Consider the following 23354-nt stretch of genomic DNA (forward strand, 5'->3'; position numbering starts at 1 on the left):
AAAATTTCCTGCTGAGTTAGCTGCTGTATCTAAGATGAATACTTAAACTTGGAGTTTGGTCTCTTGAACAAGTTTTGTAAAAAGGTCTGCAGATGGTGTGAGCAGGGGGTGTTGCAGGCTGTGTGGGGATGGTGCCGCTTACCTGAGCCCAGGCAGGTACACCAGCCACCTGACACCCCTCTCTGTGCCATGGAGTGTGTCATACTCCCACTGCCCTGCAGAGATGCGCGGTGATCCCAGCAGTATGGTGGGATAAGAGATGCTGGGAAGGACTGGTGGATGCAATGCTTGCTACTGGGGAGCCACTGCAGGCTGGCAGGGCTTGGGTGTGGATGGAACTCATGGGTCAGTCCCACCTTCCCTGGAGTTGTATGTCAGTCCTAGCCCTGCCAGAAGTGTTTTGTAGCGTCAGAAGGTCCACAAGTAGGAGGCAGGAGATTCTTATGTGTTTTGTGTGCATCATACAGCTTACAGGGTCCTGCCTGGCTTGTGAGGGCCTGCCTGGTGGTTGCTGTGGCCTGCCTGCATGGGGAAACTGCCACAGGCTTGACTGGGATCTGAATTACTGGCTCAGCAAGGAGAAGTAAAGGTACCAAAACCCCCTCCTGGTTTTCCTGTTCTCAGACTTCTCCTCCATTCAAAAGTACTGTGTTTAAAGACAGTGTCACTCTCTGGGAAACCCCTGTCTTGCACAGTTTCCTTCCGCTTTTCTTCTTCTGTAACGCAGTGCCTTTGTCATTACACAGCCACAGTGTCCTCTGAGCAAGGAGAAGAGAGAGCACTCAGTGGTGCTCCATTCATAACAGTCTCTGCAGACTCACTGGGAGACCCTTCTGGTATGAGGAGAAGGGATGGATTCTCCTTTTATCCTCCATCATTTTGTCAGGAGAACAGACAGTGCCTCTGGGCACAGGCAGCTTTTAAAACCCATAAATTTTCTAACTTTTTTTTGGCCAAAATGTTCTTGAATTTAAGCAGATAAGGCACAAGGGAAAACAGACTCAGCATGTAAACGGAGGTGAAGAGATGCTGTACAACCAGCACCAACAGAGTTTTTCACTTTGGTAGAAATATATTTTTCACAAAGAGGAAAATCCCTTCAAATCCCTCAAGCCTGATTTGTTGGCTATAGGGTCTGGAGAATTAGGGGCTATGAACACATCTGACTGCAAGCCTTGGTTCTCCTCCCCCTGCTCTCAGCAGGACAAGGACCAGGCATTACCATGAACTGTGTGAAATAGTTCCTTCTGGCAAAGTTCATTTGCTTCTCTTCTGGAGGTCAGAGTTTATTTACTTGCTGCTGAAGGGAAGCTGCTATAGTCACAGTGCCGATTATTTTCTTCTAGAAATCCTCCTGAGGAGAAGCTGAGTAAGCTGAACCAGTGGATACTGAGGCCACAGCGATGCTTTCCTCCTAAAGCCACTGTTGTCACATACAACCAAGCAGAAGAAAAAAAGGACAAAAAAGGCAAACAACCAAACAGAAAAAGATGGAAAAAAGCAAGGGAGGGGAAGTGTGCCCAGGGAAATGTTATGTCACCAAGGTCTCTTGCTGTGTTCAGCTGCAAGGCAAAATTGGCTGAAAAAATAGGAGGAATGTGTCTTGTTTTCACGTAAGGACTGCAGTGCATCCATCTTGCAATTCCCATAGGATTGGTTTTTATCCTTTTTTCCTGACTAACCAATCTCACTTTTAGATGTGTGTGTTTTCCACCCAAGTCCTACAGGCTTGCTGGAAACATCCTCAGGTGTTTCCTCCTCCAGACAAATGATCAGCAGGAATGGGGGAGATCCCAAGCGACACTTGGACCAGGGGAGGGCATATCAGCTCAGTTTACGGCCCAAACCTTCTGCTTCTGTAGTGCTTCAGAGCAGCAGAGTGCTACAGGGAGGTTAAATAGGACTAGGATGGGGAACACGACTGTTTGTCACCGACCTTCCGATCAGCACATGGCCCTCCGAGGCTGTACACTCAGTGGAAATCAGGTCCTGACAGTGTTTTCCACTTGAATCACTATGAAAGTGGATGAGAAGAGCCTTAGGGAAGTTGGTATTAACCAGAAAAGGCATAAGGCACCTTATGTGCCTTATTGTGCTGTGAGTAATTTTCCCCTCAGCTGCCTGGAGCCACCTTGGTGGGCCATGGGAGCACCCTCCGCATGGCCGGTGGCTTGGTCTCGGCTTGGACTTGAGAGCAGCAGAGGACACTGCCTGCCTGCATTAGGGAAGTAAGAAATGGTTTAGTAAGACCCATCAGGTGTGTGCTGTGTTTATTTTGGTCTGGGTAATTCCCCAGAAAACCACAGTCCAAGCTGGATGGGTGGCTTGGCGCCGGCACTGGCACAGCTCCGCTGCTGCAGCCTTCCATGGGAGCTGCAACAGCAGCCTCTCTCCCGGCTTCTGCAGCAGCCAGGCACGTGTAAAGCAAAAAAAAGAAAAAGAGTATGAGGACAGAAAGATGATCCTCCTGGCTGCTCCCAAGCTCAACAGAAAGCCTTCACCCCAACCTGTCCCACTGGGGACTCTCCCTGGGAAAAAGTCTTTTCCTTCCAAACTAGAGAACAGGAGTTTTTCTTTGCAAGTTACCACAGGAAACACTCTGCTTTCTGGGAAAAAAAAAAACAACTTTTAAAAAAAATTATCTGTGTGGCACACCCATTTGCACTGAAATCCAGTACATTCAGCTAGAAATTACATCAGCTTGATCCCAGGGTAATTTTGCTCTGATGATAGCAAATGTCTTCATTTGAACCTCTGTGCCCTGGTCTCCTTTGGTTGCCTGACAATGGCCTTCCCCCAGTGCTCAATTTCTGCAAGTTTCTGTGTTTCTGCCCCCAACCCTGATCCTCACTAAGAAGTTGTCCTGAGTTCTCACAGCTATTGTGAAACATGTCATGTAGTTACCTTCAAAACCAGGGGTTGTCTGACTGCTCCATGGCAACTGCACACTGGCATCTGCTTTTTGCTCCTCCAGAGCCGAATCCTTTCCCACTTCAGGATTTGGATCTTTCCTTTCACAGCCCTTCTGCAGTGGCCACACTCAGTGCAGCATGTCACCAGCTACAGTGACTTCAAGGCAAACTCACCTCTGCCCTCTAAGAAAATGGTATAAAGAAGGGCACTGTCAGCTCAGCTATGACATAAAGCATCCATGAAGCGGAGAAGAAAGATCAGCTCAAACACATGCCTTGCTGGCTTAGATAATTAGAGTGGAAGTGGTGAAACCCTCCTTGATGAGTGGCAACAGGTCATGAGAGCTGAGTCATCAGGACACCTATCTGTCAGCAGTTGATCTGGGAAATGTCAGCCTTCTCTCAAAGGACCCACACATTTGATGGCACATGCTGATCACATCGCAAAGATTTAACTGAGCATGTTAACTGAGGAAATGGAGGGTAGCTGTCACACCATGGTTAACACAAGAAGGGAAGCCTGCATATAGTGCAGGATGGATACTTTTATGTTCAGCACTGGTTTTGTTCATACAGCCTGAGTGTAGGCAGTAACTCCACCAAAACAAGCTTGAAAACGGAACATTTCACTTGTGGAAGGAACTTGGAATTTCCCAAGGTGAGAGCAGCAGGTTTAGGTGATTGCATTTACATCGAGCATCTGGCATCCTTTTCAGTGCCCCACCTCCACCTATCCAGCCTCCTCAAAGGCTGAGGAAGGCTGCAGCTCCTCTGGTTCACAGCCAGCGCTGGAGCTCAGTGCCTGTCTACCTGGTGCCAGGCCTGCTTTTCAAGATGAGCCCTCGTATGTGAGCAGGGACAATTGCTGTTCACTGGGACGGCCGTGCAACTCGTCTCCTCTCCTCCCTGATGCGGGGTGGCCCCAGGGCCTGCAGGGAGCTGAAGATTGATGCTGCCAGTTGCCATGGTGAAGCACTGAGAGCCAGCAGAATCTTCTCCCAGTTTTCTCAATTTTCTCTATTTTCAGTAGAGCAAACTCTTGGTCATGCAAGTTGCCATTTTGCCTGGCAGTTTCTCATGGCAGCCCAAACTCCCAGCATGTCCAACATCTATTTCCCTGGTGTCCTCCTGACCTTGACTGCTCCCCTGAGGGGGGCTCTCTCCCACATCCAGCTTTCTCTGTGCTCCCAAGTAGTCCTACTGGCTTCTCTTACTCATTCCCATGATAAGTTGTCAGGGCCCTCTCTGACTTTTTATATGGAAAGTGCACAAACTCCACCTCTCCATTCCTCTGTGCTCGGCACAAGCCTTTTTGCCTGCTGCTAGAAAGAGATGCTGCTGCTGCCTGTCCTGGTAATTTGGTGGATTTCCAGGAGGGGTTTCCTTCATGGATTGGGCCACAAGGACTTTTATTCCTCTGGAACGATACCTCTGGAAGAGGTTTTCAGTCTCCCTGCTCTCACTCTCCCACTGGCAGTTGCTCCCCCTCAGATGGCTGGTGGAGTAATTGAGAACAGTTTTCTGTGTTTGCTTTGGTCAAATTTATACAGTTTAATTTAAACTAGTCTAGGGCACCCTGGCTGGTTCTGTCTACTTGAACTAAGGGAAAGCTCATGCAGCCCTCTCTGCCAGCTGCACTGCTAGCAGCCAGGCAGACCAGGGTCATCCGCCCACAAATCTAGGGCTGAAGCAAGCCCTGTCCTAGTGTTGCACTTCTCCAACAAACGAGCTCTGTGCTAAATGGAGCTGTTCATTAGCTGGAAGCACTGAGCACAGGTTCTGCCTGAAGATCTGCCTCTCCTAACATCCAGACTCTTGACTCAGCTGGAGCTGGCTGTTTCCTCAGGTCTGGTGTGAACAGTGCTGCCCTTTCACAGCCTTCCTCTTTTCCTCCTGAAATATGCCAAAGGTAACAGTCTCCCAGGTGAACACAATAAACTCCCAGCTAGGGCATCCACCTGAGAAATGGATTTCTTGCCCTTCAGCCCAAGGGCAGTCAGGCACATCTCCATGGAAGATGAGGCCTAAGCCCTAAGTAGAAGTTAAGAGTAAGAAGGGACACACTGTCTCCTTTTCTTCCCTAATTCCAGAGTTTCAGGGTGATGGTGTAGGGTCAGGAGCAGAGTGTGCAAGAGTGTGGGATTAGGTTGCTTGGCTGGGAAGGAGGGAAGATCTAACAGTCCTTCCTCTCAGGAAGGGAGGTGGTGGGAGTTTTTGAGTGGGCCCACTGAGGGGTCTTTGGATGAGGCATGCACCCATGCAGACCCCTGGCTGTTCAAGGGCTTCCAAGCCAAACAGGGAGAAGCCACTAGTGAGCTGTACACATTGCAGGAGGTATGGAGCTGCTGAGCACAGCCTTTCCAGATGCCAGCTTTGGATAGAGGCTTTTACAGCCTACCAGCATTCTGATTTAGGGTCTTAAAATCTCTTTTGGGATCCATGCTCAAAGGCCAATTTGCACTATGCTACTGGAGAGAAGCTGGTGAAAAGAAAAATGAAAGAACTGCTGTATTACTGTGGCGCTTTAGAATGCATTTCTGTAGGCCCTGCAGCATAAGCCGTAGTTGGGATCAGATTATACTGCTCTTAGTTCTCCTGCTGTTGGGTAGTTAAGATAGTCCCCAGCATGGGCAGAAGCATCTCTTTGCACAGGCCTGAACTACTAGTTGCCTAAGAGCCCAAGTGATGGTGAGGTTATTTATATCCCAGCCTTTCCAGCATTGGTCATGGCTGGACAACACACTAGACTGAAAAGACCTCTGGGCTGGTGACTGTGGTGGTCTTACTAAGTGTCAAACTCAGCCTGTTGCTCAACAAGCTGTTTTTTTCATGTAACCCAGTATCCCTGACACAGCTTGCAATAGCCTGACTGGCAAATCAATTGCAGCACTACAGGCAATGTGAGCAGCTCCCTCAGTGCCTCCACATGTGCCCAGAGTTGATCATCTTTGGCATTAATTATGGGTTTGCTCAACTCTGAGGACGAGGCCTCTGTTTTGCAGTGTAAGTATAATCAAACATGAGTCAGATGGCCCCAAGCACATCTTTGATTGTCACATTGTGCAAGTGCTCAGAGAGCACGTGCAGCTACTGCAGCACCTGCTAGGTAAACACGCTGGGGCTGACAGAGGTGAGTGACCTTGGAACCTGTCACCACATCCTGGATGCTGAGGATGTTGTTGGAAAATCTCTTGCCAGGGGCTTTCCTGCTTGTGTAACTTTTGGCAGTCCCTTCCTGCAGAGCCATCTCTGGTGGCCAATAGAGGCTGCCAGCTCCCGTGGCAAGGCTTCTAGGAACAGACTGATTTATCCTCTCCAAGCTGTTAAATCTAACCAAATGAAACACAAGAATTCAATGAGCTGAGAAACCTACTTTGCACAGGAACTTGTGTGATCAGACTGGCAGCTGTCACAAGCCAGGACTGGCCATGGCTGGCAACCTCTAGCCTGGTAGTGGGCTGGGAGAAAGAAAGAGAGCATTGGTATTGAAACAGCTAAAGCTATGTTTTCCTGTAGGTAACTGCAGGCTGGGTGGATGCCTGTCTCCAAGCACTGGCATTACTATGAGGCTGGAATGTATCCCTACAGGTGTCCTTCCAAGAGCAGTAACTAGGTTGATGGCTTAGGGAGGTGACTTTATTCAGGTGATAGAAAGGTCTGGGGACAGGGGGATTTCCAGCTTTTCATGTCATTTGAATTTGGAAGGCTGCAAACTTGTGGCAAGAAAAAAGAAAGCTCTACCAAGATTAACGACAAGCTATTTCACGTGCAGACCTCTCTGCTGAATTAATGGCAAGTTTCTGTCCAAACCAGAGCTCTGTCCAGCCAAGAACAGTGACAGCCTACTGGCACATCTGTGTGGACACATGGAAGGGGCCAAAGGGGCAGTGCATGGGTCCATCCTTAGCAAACAATCTGTGGGGGAAGTCCTCTGATCTTTTCCGTGGAAGAGATCCCTGAGCACACCAGTTACCCTGGGCTGATTGAGCAACCCCAGCAAAACAGCAGCTGTCATCGGTCACCTGAATGTCTGGAAATCCTGGACTCTTGTAGCAGAAGTGCAGCTGAAGTGCCCTGGCTGAATGGAGCAGACTATCCCCTCAGGTGCCAGATTTCCCAAGTGTGTAACCAGCCAGGCTTACCACATGCATGCAGCTTCTCTCAGCACAGGAACCTTTATTTCAGACCAGGAAACCCCAAACAGAAATAGGGCAACCTCTGCCTGCCCAAGCAGCTTGCTGGGATTTCTCCCTAGCAATGCACTGCATTTTTTTGCAGCAAACCACAACCCAGCTTGCTTGCAACAAGTCACATATTTTTCCTGGCCACAGAGCCCAAGCCTTGTACTTGGACCCGGCCATTTCGAACAGCCTGCAGAGGCAGGCACAGCAGCATGCCTGGCTACCAGCTGCAGGGGCAAGGGCTGCAGCTCCCAGATCCTTTGGCTGGGAGCCATGACTGACGTGCTGGGCAACCTGTCCCAGACCTTAACATTTAGTCAGGCAGCAGCAGGCTGAAGCTTTGGGGGGAGTGTTAGAGTTCAGCTCCAGTTCTTTATCTAAGTGTTACGTAAGCCTTGCTCAAACCATATCTAGATTAAAAATGCTGGATTCTTCTAGGAAGATATTTATTCCTTTCCTGAGTGGCTGTACCCATGGGGAGTTGTGCATATGCATTTTCCAGTGGATGAGAGAGGGGCGAAATATTCTAGCTGTTTCCCCCTGCCCTCTGTCCTATGCAGCAAGGGTTTCTGCTACCCGTATTATAGTGCCTTGGAACAAGCCTTTCTCAGTTATCCCTGGGAGAGGGACAGTCTGCAGAGCCCCATGCTGTCACGGGGTGCACTCCTTTCTGCATGCCTCAGGTCAAGGGGGCAAAAGCAGAGGCCATGGAGAACATTTTTCACAGAACAGCTGTGTCATGACCTCTGATCCTGAGTCACTTCCTTCCCTCCATGCTGGCCAGTCTGAGGCTGGATGTGTACCTCTGGCCTTGACATTCCCCTTTGCTTGTGTAGGCATCCCCTTGCTCCATGTTCTGGGCACCAGATGTGCTCAGTGGACTCCTGCAAGCTGGCAGGCACACAAAAATGAGATGATGCAATGCCTATCACTGCCATGCTTACACCTTTCCACCTTTTATCTTTTGACATCACATCCCACTGCCCTTATGCATCTGTACACAAAGAGAGGTTCTCTGTAAGGAGCAACTGGATTGTCCAGAAAATACCCTGCAATTCACTCTGCCAGCTGGCCCTGGAAAACAGCTCTGTGTGGCTCTGCACTTGCTAAGATATGGTAAACACATCTCCAAGGAGTAACTTGAAAGAGAGATGGGTTTTTTCAGTAGATACAGCTAAGTGCAGGGAAGGAGCACACAGCAGGGACCTGAGGTGGAAAGAAAACATGTCACTGCTTATGTGTTTTAATCTCAGAGCAGCAGTCATCTTCTGAACTTCCCTTAGAAGTAAGAAATCAAAGATGATTCACATCCCATTCCCCAGCTCAGCCTTAAAGCAGCGTTAGTGTGACTAAGGTTCTCGCTGCATCATTTCTTTCTCCATCTGATGCTGAGAAGGTCGTAGCAGGGTAGACTGTGATTAATTGGAATTTCTCAATGTTGAAAGATGTTTGATATTGTTCCCAGTGATTAATAAAATTACTTGGGGTGCCATAGGAAAATCTGATCCTATACAATTTTCTGACAAGCATGAACCATTTGAAAGTCCCATGTGTGAAAGCTTAGAGAACAGCATTTGCATAGGGTGCCTCTGGCAGCATAGCTGAGCAAAGGTGAAACCTGTCACACTGCAGGGCCCCTGCCCAGCAAGAAATCCTCCTGAATTTCTGCATAGCTCTGGTTACTGGAGTCCACAGCCTTTTACCTTACCTTATTTCACACCACTGGCAGAAGTCTGCTAATTTAGTAGAGGGAGCACCCGAGGGAGGCCCAATGCACAGATGACAGCCCAAATCTTGCCTGTCCCAGTAGACATCAAAGTGGGTATGTTTGCAGCTGCTTTAACACTGTAGCTGTTGGCTTCATCATTTCATGTTCCTTGTGGGTCTGCAGAGGAGAGAACTGGCAGCCCATATGCTCCAGGAAGCTCTGCAAACACCTATTTAAAGGCATTCCCTGCCCTGGGAAGTTTACAGCCCTAAACTGGGGCAAAGAAGCTGTGGGCCAGACTCTTGGTGCAGGCTATGACTCCATGTCCTACAGCAACATTTTGTGTCTGCTGGTTTGTGGTGCCCTAAGGTGCACATGTAGCCTGCCTGGGTGAGGAGCAGAAGAGCTGCATGGAGTGGCAGTGGCTTTGCCCCAGTCACACACATGATGAACAGCAGAGATGGAGCCAGACCTGGCCTTTGCCAGTTTGTGCCACTTGTTACTAGAAGCTGCTTTTAAGGAGAGGTGATGTTTTACTTTCTTGTTGTTCTCAGTGCTGTTAAGGAGCAGGCTGAGCCCTCCTATGCTGCAGCATAAACTGCTGGCTATCTGTACCTCAGTTTTCCCATTGAGAACTTTGAGCATTTGTACTATGAATGCTTTGAGAGGCTAACACCACACTCGGTCAGACTCACTGTTGTTATTGCAATTCCTAATTTTAAGTACTGGCTGTTCACTAGCAAAGGCATTTCTTTCACTCTCCCTCATTCCTTTAGTATTGATCAGCCTGTTCTCTCCTGGCTTCTAGCAGGGAGTTTTCTCTCAGAACATCTGCAGCCTCAGTTGACAGATGCTGGAAGAACACAGCTCTTGTGGAGGTCCATTCTGGGGACTCTCAAAACTGTGCCAGCAGTGTATCTGACATTGCACATGAGATCTGTGAGGTGTGTGTATGGACAGAGGACCCAGGAGATTGCCAGTCAGCAAAAGGGAGATGCTCTGAGTTTATGCAGGAGCAAGTTCATTAGATGTATGATCACAGTTCTACAGGAAATAATTTAGCTGGCAGCTGTAAGAGAGAGAGAGAGACACCAGTGTAACTGCTGCACTACATATGAGAAGACTCATCCTATCTGCAGCTTGATGCAGCTCATACCACATGCATATACTTCAAACAATTTCCTCTTTCTTCTACATTTCTTGTAAAGCAGCCATGCGTGTTGAGCTCTCACTTTTAAGGGCAGATCTTCAGTACGTATTTCAATCCTGTCTGAGTAGGAGTCAAAAAAACCCAACTGGCATTGATGGGATAAAGGCCCTTACTTCACAGCCAGGAGAGCAGTCAGTCATTGCAGCAAGATCCACATCAATCATAAGTCACAACCATGCAGCTCAGGGACCACAGGGTTCCCTGCTGAAGCCTTGATGCCTTGCAGATATTTGCATGTATCACCACTGCCTCTTTTTCTCACCACTGCTTCATAAAAAAAGGTAAAATGCAATCCCATGCAAAGCAGCTCCATCACTCTGCACCAGCTTGAACTTTCCTTTCCGAATAGCTCCTGGAGGCTCAGTTCAGAGGAGGTGAGCTGCTCCATTCAGTGGAGGTTAAAAGCAGAAGATGCTTCTCTGCTTTAACCCTTTAAAGGGGGACATTTTGCAGTGCTTGCTCTCATTTTAAGGCTTGCTTTCTTCTGAATGTCATGACTGTTTATATCCACTATAGGTGCTTTGTGCCATAAACTCTGGATTGCCACACTCTGGTGACAGACTAATGAGGTTAAGTGAGACCATGCTCTGCACATTTCAGTGATCTCACACATCTTGTCTTTTACTTCCTACTGTGGTTTACTGAAGCTGGTCCTTGACAGCTAATGGGATAGGGCTTAGAGTGCCAGGCACTGGAGTGTTTTAGTGATGAGGACACTTTCTGCTCTGACTACAGACTCTGATGTCAGGAGCACTTATACCCAGTTACCAGCTCTGGATGGGGACTGATGTGCCACCAGAAGCAAATAGCAACTGCTTTGCATGTGTCACAGAACTGCTCTTTGGGCTAAGTAATGATGAAACATGATAAAAAATTCCTCCCTGTCATTAGGGCACACTTGCTTTTTAGTTCACCCTGAAAAGGCCCCTTTGTGATGGGCCACAACAGTGTGCATCCTTCTTCACCTCTGACTGGGCCAGGGTCACACCCAGCCTGGGGCAAATGCTCTCCATCTCCCTGCAGCACCAATAGGCAGGCATGGGGGAAGGAGGGGACACCAAGAGGCAGGATTATTTGTGCCATTGCCAGCACCCTGTGCAGCAGCAGCATCTTCACTGATGCCACATTCACCTGTGCACCTCAGCTCAGGCAGGAGCCTGGCCACTGCCTAGGGGGAGGTTGCTCCCAAGTTATTTGCTTGGTGTCCCCAGAGACAGGACTCAGAACCTCTGGAGGTGAAAATGATATTTCATGTGCCATTAAGCAAAATGATTAATGTCTACACGGAACTGCCTGTATCCTGTGCTTACAAGGAACATACAATTTCTATTGACAACATTCAAGGGCCCAGCTGTAAATTCAGTGAAGCGGAATAGCTGCAGAGATAACATTTTTCTTATGGCAATGTTGAGAAGCCATGTGTGGTGGTGTTTCATGGTGAATGTGCTTACGATACCAGGGTATATTTAGAGCAGCCAAAATATGGAATAGAGGGTAGAGGCAATAGGGTGTACGTGTGTGAAGGGGGCTGGATGATGTGAGGGTGAGAGACAGACAAGCAGACCTGATGGAAGGCTGCTAGCTCTAAGGAGAAATGAAGTCCTGCCCCTACCCAAGCATGAGGAGTTTAATAGCTATTATATAGATGGTAATTGGATACAAATTAGAGGACTGGCTTTTCAGAGATGGCATGGTAAGCCCCAGGATGGAGGTATGCCCAGTTCACATGACTCAGGAGAAGAGTGGAAGAGAAAATTCTGCTATGTCACAATCACAAACATTTAGGAGAAAACATTTTTTGGGTGAGTGAGAAAACAGACACCTGAAGTTTCCAATGGGTAAGAAAAAAACTACATAAATTCTTTTTTTCTGAGTCTAAAGAAGTAATCTCTTTCAGTTGGGAAATCCTCAATATGATTTTAATCATATGAATTTTTTTAAAAATGCATTGTTTCTAACTAAAATAAAGAACAGTAAAATATTTCCTTTGAAAAATGGAAAAAAAATGGCTACTCTGAATTATTCTACTTGTTCTTAAATTTGAAGCAGAAAATTTGGAGATATTGGCACTCATTCCCAGGATACTGCAATGCAGTTGAGCTCACATGTTTTACACATACATACACATCTTTGGGAGAAATATCTGCAGTCCTACTTGTGGCATGGAGCTGCCATGTGCTCTAAAGAGATGTTCTATTTTTGTACAGTGCATGGATGCAGCTCTCTCCTTTTGTCTTCTGCCCCTCAGTACAGCTGTTTTTAGAGAGAGGCTTCTCAGAGCACCATGCCTAGGAAGGCTTGCTTGATCATGCCACCAAGTGCCTGGAACTGCTCATGGAAGAAAACCAACTGCTGAGTAACCTGCACAGTTTCCCTTTTCTTCTTTGCCTGGACTTCTCTGGAAAATGAAACAGAGTTATCGGTTCCTTACTCTATGAGCACCTCAGATAAAGGAGTTGCTCATGGAGGGAAGTGGGTGGTTGGATCACCTTGGCAGTCAGCTGCATGGAGAAGAGAAACTGGCTTTGTGTGCCATAACCCAGGGAGAGAAGGCACATGTCCTGAAGTCCTTACCTTCCCTGGACCTGCTTTCCTCCCTTCCTCTGGTGTAGAGACCGAGTGTTATGGTTTAGTTGTTAAAATTATTAGAAATGCCTCTGCTCGAATTAAGGTGCAAACAAGACCATGTGCCAAAGTCAATAGTATGGATTTTATTTAACAGTAAATGTGAGGCAGAGAGAGAGAGAAAAAGAAATAGGGAAAAGGAGGGGCGGGAGGGGGGAAGAAAAGAGTGACAGAGAGAGATTAAATAGAAAATGTATCACCACACCGTGGAATCCAGAGGTGTCCCATGGGTCCTGTTCTTCTGGTCTTCTTGGTGGTGAGGGTCCAGCAAAACATAGAGTCCAATGGATTAATACATGTTCAGGAGATGCCCAGCATCTCCCCTGGGGGTTGAAGCTTTGCAATCTCTTGTGACAGGCTCTGGATTTGTTGCATCAGTCGGATCATGTGCAGTCCCCTGGTGGTGGAAGGCCTAAGGAATGAGTCTGAAGGGGGTTTTGAGGGTTTTGATGGTTTATGACCCCTTCTCAGCTGCCTCTCATGGGAATGTCCCATGTGTACATGGTCTTTCTGGAGGGGGGGTTACTCCTCCTGTTTGGTGTGGAGAGATTTCACCATCACGCATCCAAACCCCCCCTCCTCCACCACCCACTGAGCCCAGCTAGAGCTGATTCTTGACACAGATATATTCTCCTTCCCTGAGCCTTGTTTACTTTTCCTCAGACCTGAGTCTTATCTCAAGTTCCTATCACAGTCCAAATTCCAGTCTAGAAGCATATTCAAGAGGGGGGGTGCTTCGCTGGTCCCAGACAGGCAGTTGCTTCTTTTCAGTTTGACAAAAATCTTTTCATGATTTTGACAATGTTTAAGACATTAACAGCATTTCAGTCTATCACAACAGAGGAGAGAGGATGCTGTGGGGAAAGCTTAAGCATTTCTGTTTGAAAAGTGCTATGGCTGGGCTGTGAAAGGGGTGAGATAACCTCAGCAGTGGACCTATGGAACCTACTGGACCCTTGACTGCTGCTGCTGGTGTCCCACCTAGCTTTTGCATCCTGGTGGCACTGCTGCCTTCTTGCCATTTCAGTTGCTGAACATGCCCTTGTTCTGTTTGAACCTGGCCAACTGCAGCTGAAGCCTGCCAGCCTCCCACACCACTGTAGAGTTAACTCTGTTTCCACCTCATTATTTCAGTTTACACAGATTTTGAATGCTGTCCCGCAAGAGTGATGGTCAAGGCAGGAGACATGGTGGTTTGAGAGCTTTCCCTTGCTATGGTGGGGTAGTCCAGCCATTCAGCACCAGACATTTCACCTTGCCGGAGGTCAAGGCTGAGGGATGGGAGCATGGAGAGGTCTAGGATGGATGGACAAACAGAAGAGGTTGGATGTTTCACTACTTTTTTTTTTTACTTCAACAACCTACTTCATAGGCTGTTAGAGAGGAGATGGAGGTCAAGTGTAATTGAGGGTCAGTAAGTGGTTTGAATCCCTCTCCTTGGGATTGTTTTCCCCAAGCTATGCTTGGCACAGCCCAGAGTAAGGAGCCTCCTCACAGCTTGGGGGAGGGCTAGTTTGTTTGTTTGCCGGGGCAAAACTTCTCAGAGAAGCTGCTTCCAGGGGTCAGATCTAAGTTTTTGGATGAAATCCAGAAACACCAGCCTTGACGCATGCTGGAATGGAAACCCATCCACTTCAAAAAAATGGAGAGAAGAGAGTGGTTTCATTCTGTGTGCTGCACAGGCTGGACAAGCATCCTTACAGACTCAGTCCTCCTCAGCTCAGTACTTTCAGAGCTTTGATTGACACATAGTGTGTCCTTTTCCCACGCAACACAGCACAGCACGGGTCCTCCCACACTGCAGGAGGAAACCCCACGGACCGGCTCTCTATTAACACTGGTCCATGCTCCTCCGCTGGAGCTGCCTCTCACTTGACCCCTGGGCACTCCCCAGTGAGAACAAAGAGCGTCGCTGAAACGGAGCAGCAGCATTCACAGAGACCTTCTGTAGGACCTTGGGAAATTCCCTCTGTCAAGCTACTGAAACCCAGGGGCAATAATTAACCATGCTAAGTGTTGCACTCTGATTGTATCTGAGTGCCCTTCAAGGGCTGCATATATGTTAAAAATATTTGTGTTTTAAGGCTCTTTCTTGAAGCATACATTTGCTCACATTTTGCTTTCAGCTGGAGGGATGAAAATTTTACCTTGAAAGATGCACAGGAAAAGTAACCTGAATTAGCTAAAAGTGCAAATGGAAAAAGGATTTAAATTAAAGGAGTGCAGGCCTGTTCCTCAGAGCAAGGACCCCCTGGGGCTGATAGTGGACAGGCAGGAGGCTGCATTCCTGCAGCTGGAGAGGCAATGCAGCTTGGTGCCATGGCTCATGGCAGCTGTAATAGGGTGAAACTGCAGAAAGGAGTGAGCAGGGAAAACCCCAGCTCACTTCTGACAGGACTGGAAAGTCCTGTTTGGAAAATTGAACAAGGAGACAGTCCCGGGAAAATTTGAGGGCTGGAGCAAGGTGAGGGCAGGCAGTCAAACCTCCAGGGTGTCAGAGAGTTCCTGTTTCAACCTCTCTGGACTTCTTGCATTATGGCCTGATAAATGTGTCAGCATTTAAAGGGAGCCTTTTGGTCTTGACAATGCTTCAGAGAGCTATCTGAAGGGACAGGGAGGTGAACAATGCCAGAGCTGTGACAGGCAGTTGCTGAGGCTGTCTGGTGGCATGTGCTGTTCTGACTGGCATGAGGGGACAGGGCCTTCCTGCTCACTCATCCCTTGGGATACTGTGCAGTTCTCATTCTCCAGCAAAGCACTGGTGCTGGGAGCACAGAAATTCTGGAAAAATCCCTTCCTTCTGTCACCTGAAGTGAGGGCAGCCTTTCGCCCAGGGAGAGATTCTTCTCTGCCACCTCTGCACTCTGTTTTGCAATTCTTTCTTCTAGGAACAACCAGATGCTTAATTATTTTCAAAGTTCATTTTCTACAGAAAAACTATCTGTGCTGGGCCTCTGCCTGGCCCAGAGTCCACCACCATTGAAAATTTCCCATTAAAACAAGTCACAAATGCCACTTGTCCTCATCCTTGGAGATCATGGTGTCTTCCCTTGGGTTTTGTTGCTGGTTTCACTTTTTTCTTTCCTCACTCAACCATCTTGCTCATCCAGATCTGAACTGAAGCTGTGAAGCAAAGCCAGCAGCAGTGGGGCTGCCATTCTGGTGGCCTGGTGGCCTTACTGCCTTCTTCTGCATCAAGTCCTGCTGGGGCAGGCAGGTACGTGTGTCCACCAGAGCTGGTGCAGGACATGTGGTTGGTAAACACTGTCTGTTGGCCCCTGCCTGGATCTATAGTTTCTCTTGCGGTGCAAAACGCTAAGCTCTCAAATAGAGAGCCCCTTCCTAATGTCAAAAGGCTGAAAGAGGAGGAGGAAGGCAGTAAAAGTTAAGGCCTCTAAGTTTGGACTGTGGCCCCTTGTGATGTCCAAGCCCATCAGCAATCAGACAGGCAGGCAGCTCCTTGGGCTGCCCATCCCACCTCTCTTTGTTGAGGGAGCGGAGACACCTACATCCATGTGTCAAACAGGTCACACGGACCAAAGTGTGTGCAAGGAGGAACATAACCTAAGAGCAGCAGAACAAGCAGATGGGGAGGATGGTGAAAGGTTTCTGCTCATGACTGTAGAGGTCATGCTGACACTGTAGCCAGTGGGAGAACGCAGGTTCCCTGTGCGTGTCTCCAAGTGCAGGGTTGCCTTTTGCGCTTGCTTTTTACACTTTACAAAGCAGCAGTGAATGGAAGAGACGGGTTCCAAATTACTGGGGGAAAAATCAGGCCTTGGGCTCTGCTGTCCAGTGTCACCTCCCTGGAGATCTGTATTTTATCTGTCACCACCATAAGGTTCTTGAGAAGTCCGGGACTGATGCTAAGAAGGGTGAAAGGCAGGAGAGCAGAGACTGAAGGTGGCCCCTTGCTTGTGATTATGGTGAGAAAGGTCTGCAGTGAGCTAGAATGAAAGCAGGAAGAGGAGGGTGTGGGAGGAAATGGGGAGTTCTGTTCTTTGTGTGCAATATAAGGAAGTATGGGAATATCCTTGCAGGATTTTCAGAGATTTACAAGAATGGGCAGCAGGGAAAGGCTGGGGAAAAAAAAATGTAACCTCATGCTGTGTAATGACAGGTGAATGACTGGTGTTGCAGGTGAAGAGGAGGGGGGACCTGTGGAAAGGGAGGAAAGGAGAAAAGAACAAGCAGAGGCAGATATGAGTGCCAAGGGCAGTAAGAGCAGAGGACACAGGCATGTCAGTTATGAAACTAAATCTGAACTTCACAGGACCTTGATCTACAGCAGCATGGCTACTCTTGAAGCTTGCAGACACACACAAGGCAGTTGGAAAAGGTGCTTGTGAGAGAATTTTGAACATTGGACTAGTATGGGGAGGCACTGGCAGTAGAAGCAAGAACAAGCTAATGTGCTCTGCAAAAACAGCTGTGCTGTCTGAATAAGGAAAAAGTGATGCTGGAAGAATAAATGCATATGGAGTTCTTGCTCCATGCCCAACAAATGGGACCATGCAACATATCTGCCAGAATGCTGAGAAGACCTCATGAAGGCAGGTTATCACCAGAAACACTCTCAGAAGATCTTTCTAAAGGTATAGGTGTGGAAAGGGCAGAGACAGTGGAAATGCAGCCATTAAGAGCACATGTTCGAAACTAGGGGTGCAGGATTGTCCTACAGTGGACAATCTTGCTATATAATGAAGTGAACAGGCAAAGCTCTGCACTGAGTAACCCCGCATTAGCAATGCACAAATACACAACATGCCCCAGCTTATTTTGCTAACAAACACATATTCTCACACTAATCTCCATCCTACTTGCTTTACCTGTGGTTCCTCTGCATACGTTACGTGGTTACTTTTGCATGACTGGTGGAGGCAAACAGTAGCAAACCCAGCATGTGGTATTTGGGCAATGATTTGTTTAGCTGCAGAACTTCCTCGTACAGTAAAACATTTATTTAATTTATTAAGTCATTGCAGAATTCTTGCAAGATTATAGCAGTGCCTTCCTAGATACTGTTTGTGTAAATATTGCAATGGACAGCAGAGAATGTACCACTGCCTCTGAAACTACTAGACCAGCCTGGTACTACTGATAACTGCATTTTTCTCCATCCCTCTGGCGTTCAAATGAGAAGTATTTGCATTCAGATGGTATCTATTTAAGTATTTGCATAGCAGGTCCAGCCGTGTACCCAAGCACTTTCAGAGCACTGATGGCTGTAGCTGGTGAATGCCTCTGGAGGACCATGACAGCATTTCCAGCCCATCTTGCAATGGGAAACTGAGTGGAACATTGCTGTTTCTACTTCCAGACATGGAATCACTTGAGATTCTTTGCTGTAGCAGCCAGTGAACAAACCCCCTCAGTCTCTACTCCCAGCTCAGATTTAGTGGTTGGTCAGAGTGTAGGGTGAGTTCACAACAAGAAGGGGTTTTGGCTGATTCTCACCCCGCTCCGCACCTGGAAAACTTTGCAGGTTTGCAATGCAGATGTGGCCGTCTGCCAGAAGGAACTTTCAGCGCATACACCTGGGTTACGCTTATGCAATTAGAGGGGAAGGGAAATAAAAATGACTCAGGATGACAATTTAATATAAAACTTTCCACAATGGCCTTTGGCTCCCATGCAAATTAGGAAGCACCCAGCCAGCTGTGGTGTTCTTCCTCATACCAGTGAGCCCTCCTTAGAGCAGGTCATGTGTCAGAAACCCCTTTCGAAGAGCAGGGTAGAAAAAGGAATGGGTGTTCCTGTGCAACCTGGGGCCATGGCGTTCTCCAGCAGCCTGAGCTAGGCCAGGTGCCAGCAGCACATAAGTCCCCCTGGCCAACATACTTGGCAGAACTCCAGCCTGCGTCAGCAGCATTGCTGCTCCCTGTTCCCACCCAGGAGGTACAGCACAGAAGAAACAGGGCATGGTCACCCTTCACACAGCTCATCCTTTACCCCGACACACAACAGGCTAAAATTTGTGTCTGAAAGTACTCCCGTGCTGTGATGTGCTGCCAGCAGATAATGAGGTGTAGGAAAGGACTTGAGCAAAGTGACACTGTTTCCCTGAATGCTGGAGAGAAACCTGAGGATTAAAGGGGATTAAAGCCACATCCTTTACTGCTATGAATTGGACAAGAATAGCTGTAGCTCCTGCAGTGGGGAAGCTGGGAGGCCCCCTACCTGAATTTCAAGGGTGGAAGCACCCTGGGAGTGTTCCCTCTTCCCATGGAAATCCCCTTCGGAAATTCCAAAGGTGACAGAGTTCCAGCTGGAACTGGGCCAGGAGATAAACAAGAGGTGAGCAGACACAGGGTTGTGCTGCAAACCTCCAGCCTCCTGGAAAAAACTGCCAAGTACTGGAGCTGGAACAAAAGGTGCTATGAGGGCAGAAGTGGTCAGGTGCTGCCACAAACACCCTAAAAACCCCCGCTCTAGTAGGCGGGGAGCCTGGTGCTGGGTGACAGAGGGGGAATCCCAGCCCCACAGCCCGCCTGCTGCAATGGGTGCAGGAAACAACACCTACGTCTGCCTCCAAAATTAGCTGCAGCAGAAGGGCTGAGAGCTGCAAGCTGCTCAGATGTCTTATCACTGCTGAGGTGAACTACCTAAAACCCCTGAGACCGTGACCCCATTGGTCTACTAGGTGGTAAATGTTTCTTAAAAAGCAAACCAGGCAGGTTCCCATGATCTCAGGACAAGGAGGTGAGCAATGAACCATTCCACAGACTAGGTACAGTAATCTGACTTTTTTTTAATAAATACATATCTCACATGTACCAAAATAATTATAAACAAAAAATGTACAGTATTTACACAATATACAATTGCTAAAAAGTGTAGCAATTATGACACACATGGTGTGAAACACACTGTTTCCAATGCCCACAGTTAACATTATTGCTACTTTCTCCTATGAACCAGGAGGTCACCTTGGTCCGACTCCTCCACTTGGAACGCCCCACTGAGAGCACTGACCCCGACCTGAGGTTGGTCAGTAACGCCAGGGACTGCCACCAGCCCAACGCAAATTAACACACAGGCTCTGAGAAGAAGGGGTGTTGGTATGAGTCCACCTTGCCATGAAAGTACTCGTGTTCTGTGCAGTACTTAATGCCACAAGCAAGCTCTCTGTAATGAGCAGGTTGGATGTGTAGTCTGTTACCTTTGTAGGGCTGAGAAAATGGGCTACATGGCTCTTTATCAGGTGGTGTGAATAATCACAGATCTCTATTGATGTTGCATATCCCACTCCTGTATTTAAACACGGGGCAGATCCTGGAACTGTCTTGTTAAAATTATGAGCTCCTTCTCCTTGCTGGGCAGTGTAGTATTTCCTTCCTGTTTTTTCTCTCCACATTGCGACTTTCTTTTTAAATGAAGAAAGTCAGTCCTTTTTCTATACATAGGTATATAGTCACTTCACAGAAAGCTCTGCTTTAAAATGCCAGCTGTCGTCCTCCAATAAGGCAGTCATCATATATAAGCTACAAGAAAAAAACCAAAAGCTGTTAATGCAAAAATCTTACTGAAAATACTGTATCCACTCTGGGACAACAGCCAAATTCTGCATGCCCAGACTTCAGCAGCGTATACAGTTTTTACACCAAAATGGTTACTTTTGCCATTTAACAGCACTCAGAATGTTAGAAAAACAAAGGCTGGGGAGGAGGAAACCGCCCACTAACTTGAATTTTATCTCATGAGGTTCTCTGTCAGCCACAGAATGGTGTGCAGAGAACCACGTTGCATGAAGTTAACCTCCATTCCCTCATGTTATTTTTTTACTTTTTATTCTTACTCTGTTTATATGCTTGCCCCACTTGCCATTTTGCTCACTGCTGACAGCATGACCTTATTTATACATGCCTGTGATACTGCAAGAGGTTACTGGGGCACGTTGTCAGAGCAGCAGCAACAAAAAAACCTACACAAGACAGGATTTTCCCCTTCTCTTGAAAAGAAGCAAACAGTTACTTACTTCATCCTCTGTGAATTCAGGTTCCGATTCACTGCTCTCCTCATCCTCACTTTCCGGCAACATCTGCAGGTCAGCTGTGGTCAGCTGCTTCAGCTTTTCCTGTATGCTTGAGTTGTCTCTTCCCCATGTGAGCTGGTAGGGGGAATAGCCCTGATAGGTCACTTTGTTCACATCTGCCCCATGTTTCAGAAGAAGCGACACCAGGTCTGAATTCTGCAGATCAACAGCCAAATGTAGTGCTGTTCTGCCATTGCACGGCTCCTGTGTGAAAATAACATAAGGTTTGGCATGTTAGGAGAGGTAGAGCCACTGCCAGATCTGTCGATTCTTAAGACTACACAGCCCCACTCAGTTAAAGTCATGGTACACATTACATACCTGTGCATTTACATCTGCTCCCAAGGACAGCAGATACTCGACAATAGCCAGGTATCCTTGAATGGATGCCAAATGAAGACACGTATGTCCTGCAAAACACAAACAAAGGGAAAATCCGAGTAAGTCTAACTCAATGCCTCATCATTTCTTAAAAGTCAAGATGATAGGCCAGGATGATAATAAATTTGCAATTCATCCATGGCAAAAGGGTGTTTTCCGGAAGAGCTTTCCAGCTTCCAGTGAGCATGAATAACAAGGTTGGATTTCGAAAAGATTTCTTAGGGGTTTTATTCCAGTGCTTGACTGCAACTTATTACAACCAAAAAAAGAAGGAGCATGGCAAAAGTACTCACTAAAAATGCAAAATTCAAAGCCATGAGAGACAATAATCGACACTGAGGAGGCCTATAAGACAGTGGCATTTTAAAGAAGTCACACACTGCTGTGTGCTTAGGGCTCCTCAACTCTCAAATGGTTATAATAATCCTTCTCCACCTCTCCAGAGATCTTTGAGATCTACAGGACACCAATCCTACCCTCAGTGCAGCTCATCAAGATAAACTGTTTAGCAGTGTGCCTGTACCTTTGTAGTTGGTTGCCTGCAGGACAGCGAGGAGGTGGTGTGGCTGGCAGTACTGCGTGAGGACGCTGACGCTCCTAAGGGAGCCCTGCTGGCAGGCAATGTGCAGGGGGGTGTTTCCTCGGAAGTCCCTGACTTCCAGGTCGCATCCAGCCTTCAGAAGATGCTCAGCAATTTCAGGCTGATCAGTTATCACTGCCAGGTGAAGAGGAGTCTGCACGAAAGAGAGAAAAAGCAGCCTGTAAGTTACAGTGCAAACTTGCAGCAACATCTGGACAAGCAGACCTCTCGACCGCTTGGAGATTTGTGCCACCAGCTAAAAGCACACTCGATAAACTCAATTCTTTATGCTTCCCAAGATATTGTATAGTTGCCCTTTCCTCTGGAAGTGATGAACTTAAGGCTCTCTGGACACTGAACAGTCCATCTATATGAAGTGTATCATTAACATCTCAATAAAGAGGGATGCAACTCATTGCATCATATTTGAAAAATGTGGGTGTTAAATGCCACTCTTTCAGGGGAGAGGAAGCATTGTACTAACACCGGCTGGAGCCAGCTGGGGACTTTCCCGAATGCAGGCTTTGATTTAAGTAGGCTTTGATTCAATTGATTCCATCAATTAAAACAAAAAAAAAAATTAAAAGGACTTTTTTGGGGGAATTCCCCAGAGGCCTTGTGTGAGGGTAGCTGGGGCTGATCCGGATTTGGGGCTGTGGAGGTGAAAGTACCTGGCTGAGGTTGTTCTGGAAGTTCAGGAAAGCCCGGTCGCCGGCTGCCTGTTGGATCACCTCCAGGCTCAGGGCTTTTTCTTCGTGAATAATTGCCAAATGGAGAAAACTGCACGGGAAAAAAAAGAATAATTAAGCGACACACGTTAAAACCCCCTAATGCCACGTTAGCCCCCCCCAAAGCCCTGCGGCGGGCCCGGGGCAGGGTCACGCGCGGGTGTCGCAAGCCGGGGCTTTCGGCGCGGCCGGGGCTTTCCGCGGCCCGGGAGCCGCCTCTCCCTGGCGCCACTCCAGGGACTTTCCGCCCTCCCTCCCTTCCCTTCCTCCCGCCGCGGCGCGGCCCAGCCCGGCGCCTCCCCGCCGGCAGCACGTCCTGCCCCGTCCCGGTCGTGCCGCGTCCCCCATCGTGTGCGAGCCACCCCTGCCCCGTTTCGACCCCCACTTACGTGTCCCCGTCCTCCGTCAGCTGCTGTGCCCAGGCGGGCGGCTCGCGGGGCTGTAGCCGTATGTCCTCCAGCTCCTTCACCAGCTGCCGGTACTCCTCCTCCTTCATGGAGTCCAAGCCACTGTCGTGGCGATCGTCGAGCGGGAAGCCGCCCTGACGGTCCTTCTTGGGGTGCTCGTAGCCCTCCATGGCGGGCGGCTCGGCGGCGCGGCGGGCGCTGATCATGGCGACGGAGCTTCGGGCACTGCGAGTGAGCGGCAGTGGTGGCGCCGCCTCGCATATACACCGCGGCCAGGGGATTTCTGCGGGGGAGGAGCCGCCGAGGACGGGAATTTCCAGCCAGTCAAAGCCCGACCGACGGGTCCGGTCCTGCTCGGCGCCGCAGGCACTGGCAGGGAGGGCGGAGCAGCTGGGGCCGCCCAGAAGGGGCGTCGGAGGGGAGGGGAGGAAAGATGTCGGCGCGAGAGGGAACTTGGCGTATTTCCAGGGGGGAAGTACTCGCCTCTCCGGCGTCCCCGTCGGTAGTTCCCTGCCGCACCCCGGGGGGATTTCCCTCCCCTGCCCTGCCCTGCCCTGCCCGGTGCTGGGGCTCCAGGTGCCCCCTTC

The 23354-nt window shown here is 48.5% G+C and overlaps 1 protein-coding gene across 1 annotated transcript; it reads right to left on the bottom strand.

The window, feature by feature from the left end:
• Positions 1–19367: 19367 nt before the first annotated feature.
• Positions 19368–23033, bottom strand: NFKBIA (NFKB inhibitor alpha). The gene is made up of 6 exons (XM_017829472.1): positions 22750–23033; positions 22304–22412; positions 21576–21786; positions 20993–21081; positions 20615–20875; positions 19368–20120 (listed from the first exon to the last, which is right to left on the bottom strand). The coding sequence occupies exons 1-6, from the start codon at positions 22971–22973 to the stop codon at positions 20073–20075; spliced, it is 942 nt and encodes a 313-aa protein (XP_017684961.1). The 5' UTR covers positions 22974–23033; the 3' UTR covers positions 19368–20072.
• Between the last annotated feature and the right edge of the window lie 321 nt (positions 23034–23354).

Source organism: Lepidothrix coronata, unplaced genomic scaffold (genome assembly GCF_001604755.1).
Source record: "Lepidothrix coronata isolate B3197 unplaced genomic scaffold, Lepidothrix_coronata-1.0 Scaffold164, whole genome shotgun sequence".
Classification (NCBI taxonomy): Eukaryota; Metazoa; Chordata; class Aves; order Passeriformes; family Pipridae; genus Lepidothrix; species Lepidothrix coronata.

Excerpts from the sequence above, each read along its gene's own strand:
- NFKBIA (XM_017829472.1), bottom strand. The coding sequence starts at position 22,973 with ATGATCAGCGCCCGCCGCGCCGCCGAGCCGCCCGCCATGGAGGGCTAC. Across the intron at positions 21,082-21,575 it reads GCAGGCAACCAACTACAAAG|GACATACGTGTCTTCATTTG; the intron begins GTACAGGCACAC and ends TGTGTTTTGCAG. Across the intron at positions 20,121-20,614 it reads CTGAATTCACAGAGGATGAA|CTTATATATGATGACTGCCT; the intron begins GTAAGTAACTGT and ends TTTTTCTTGTAG.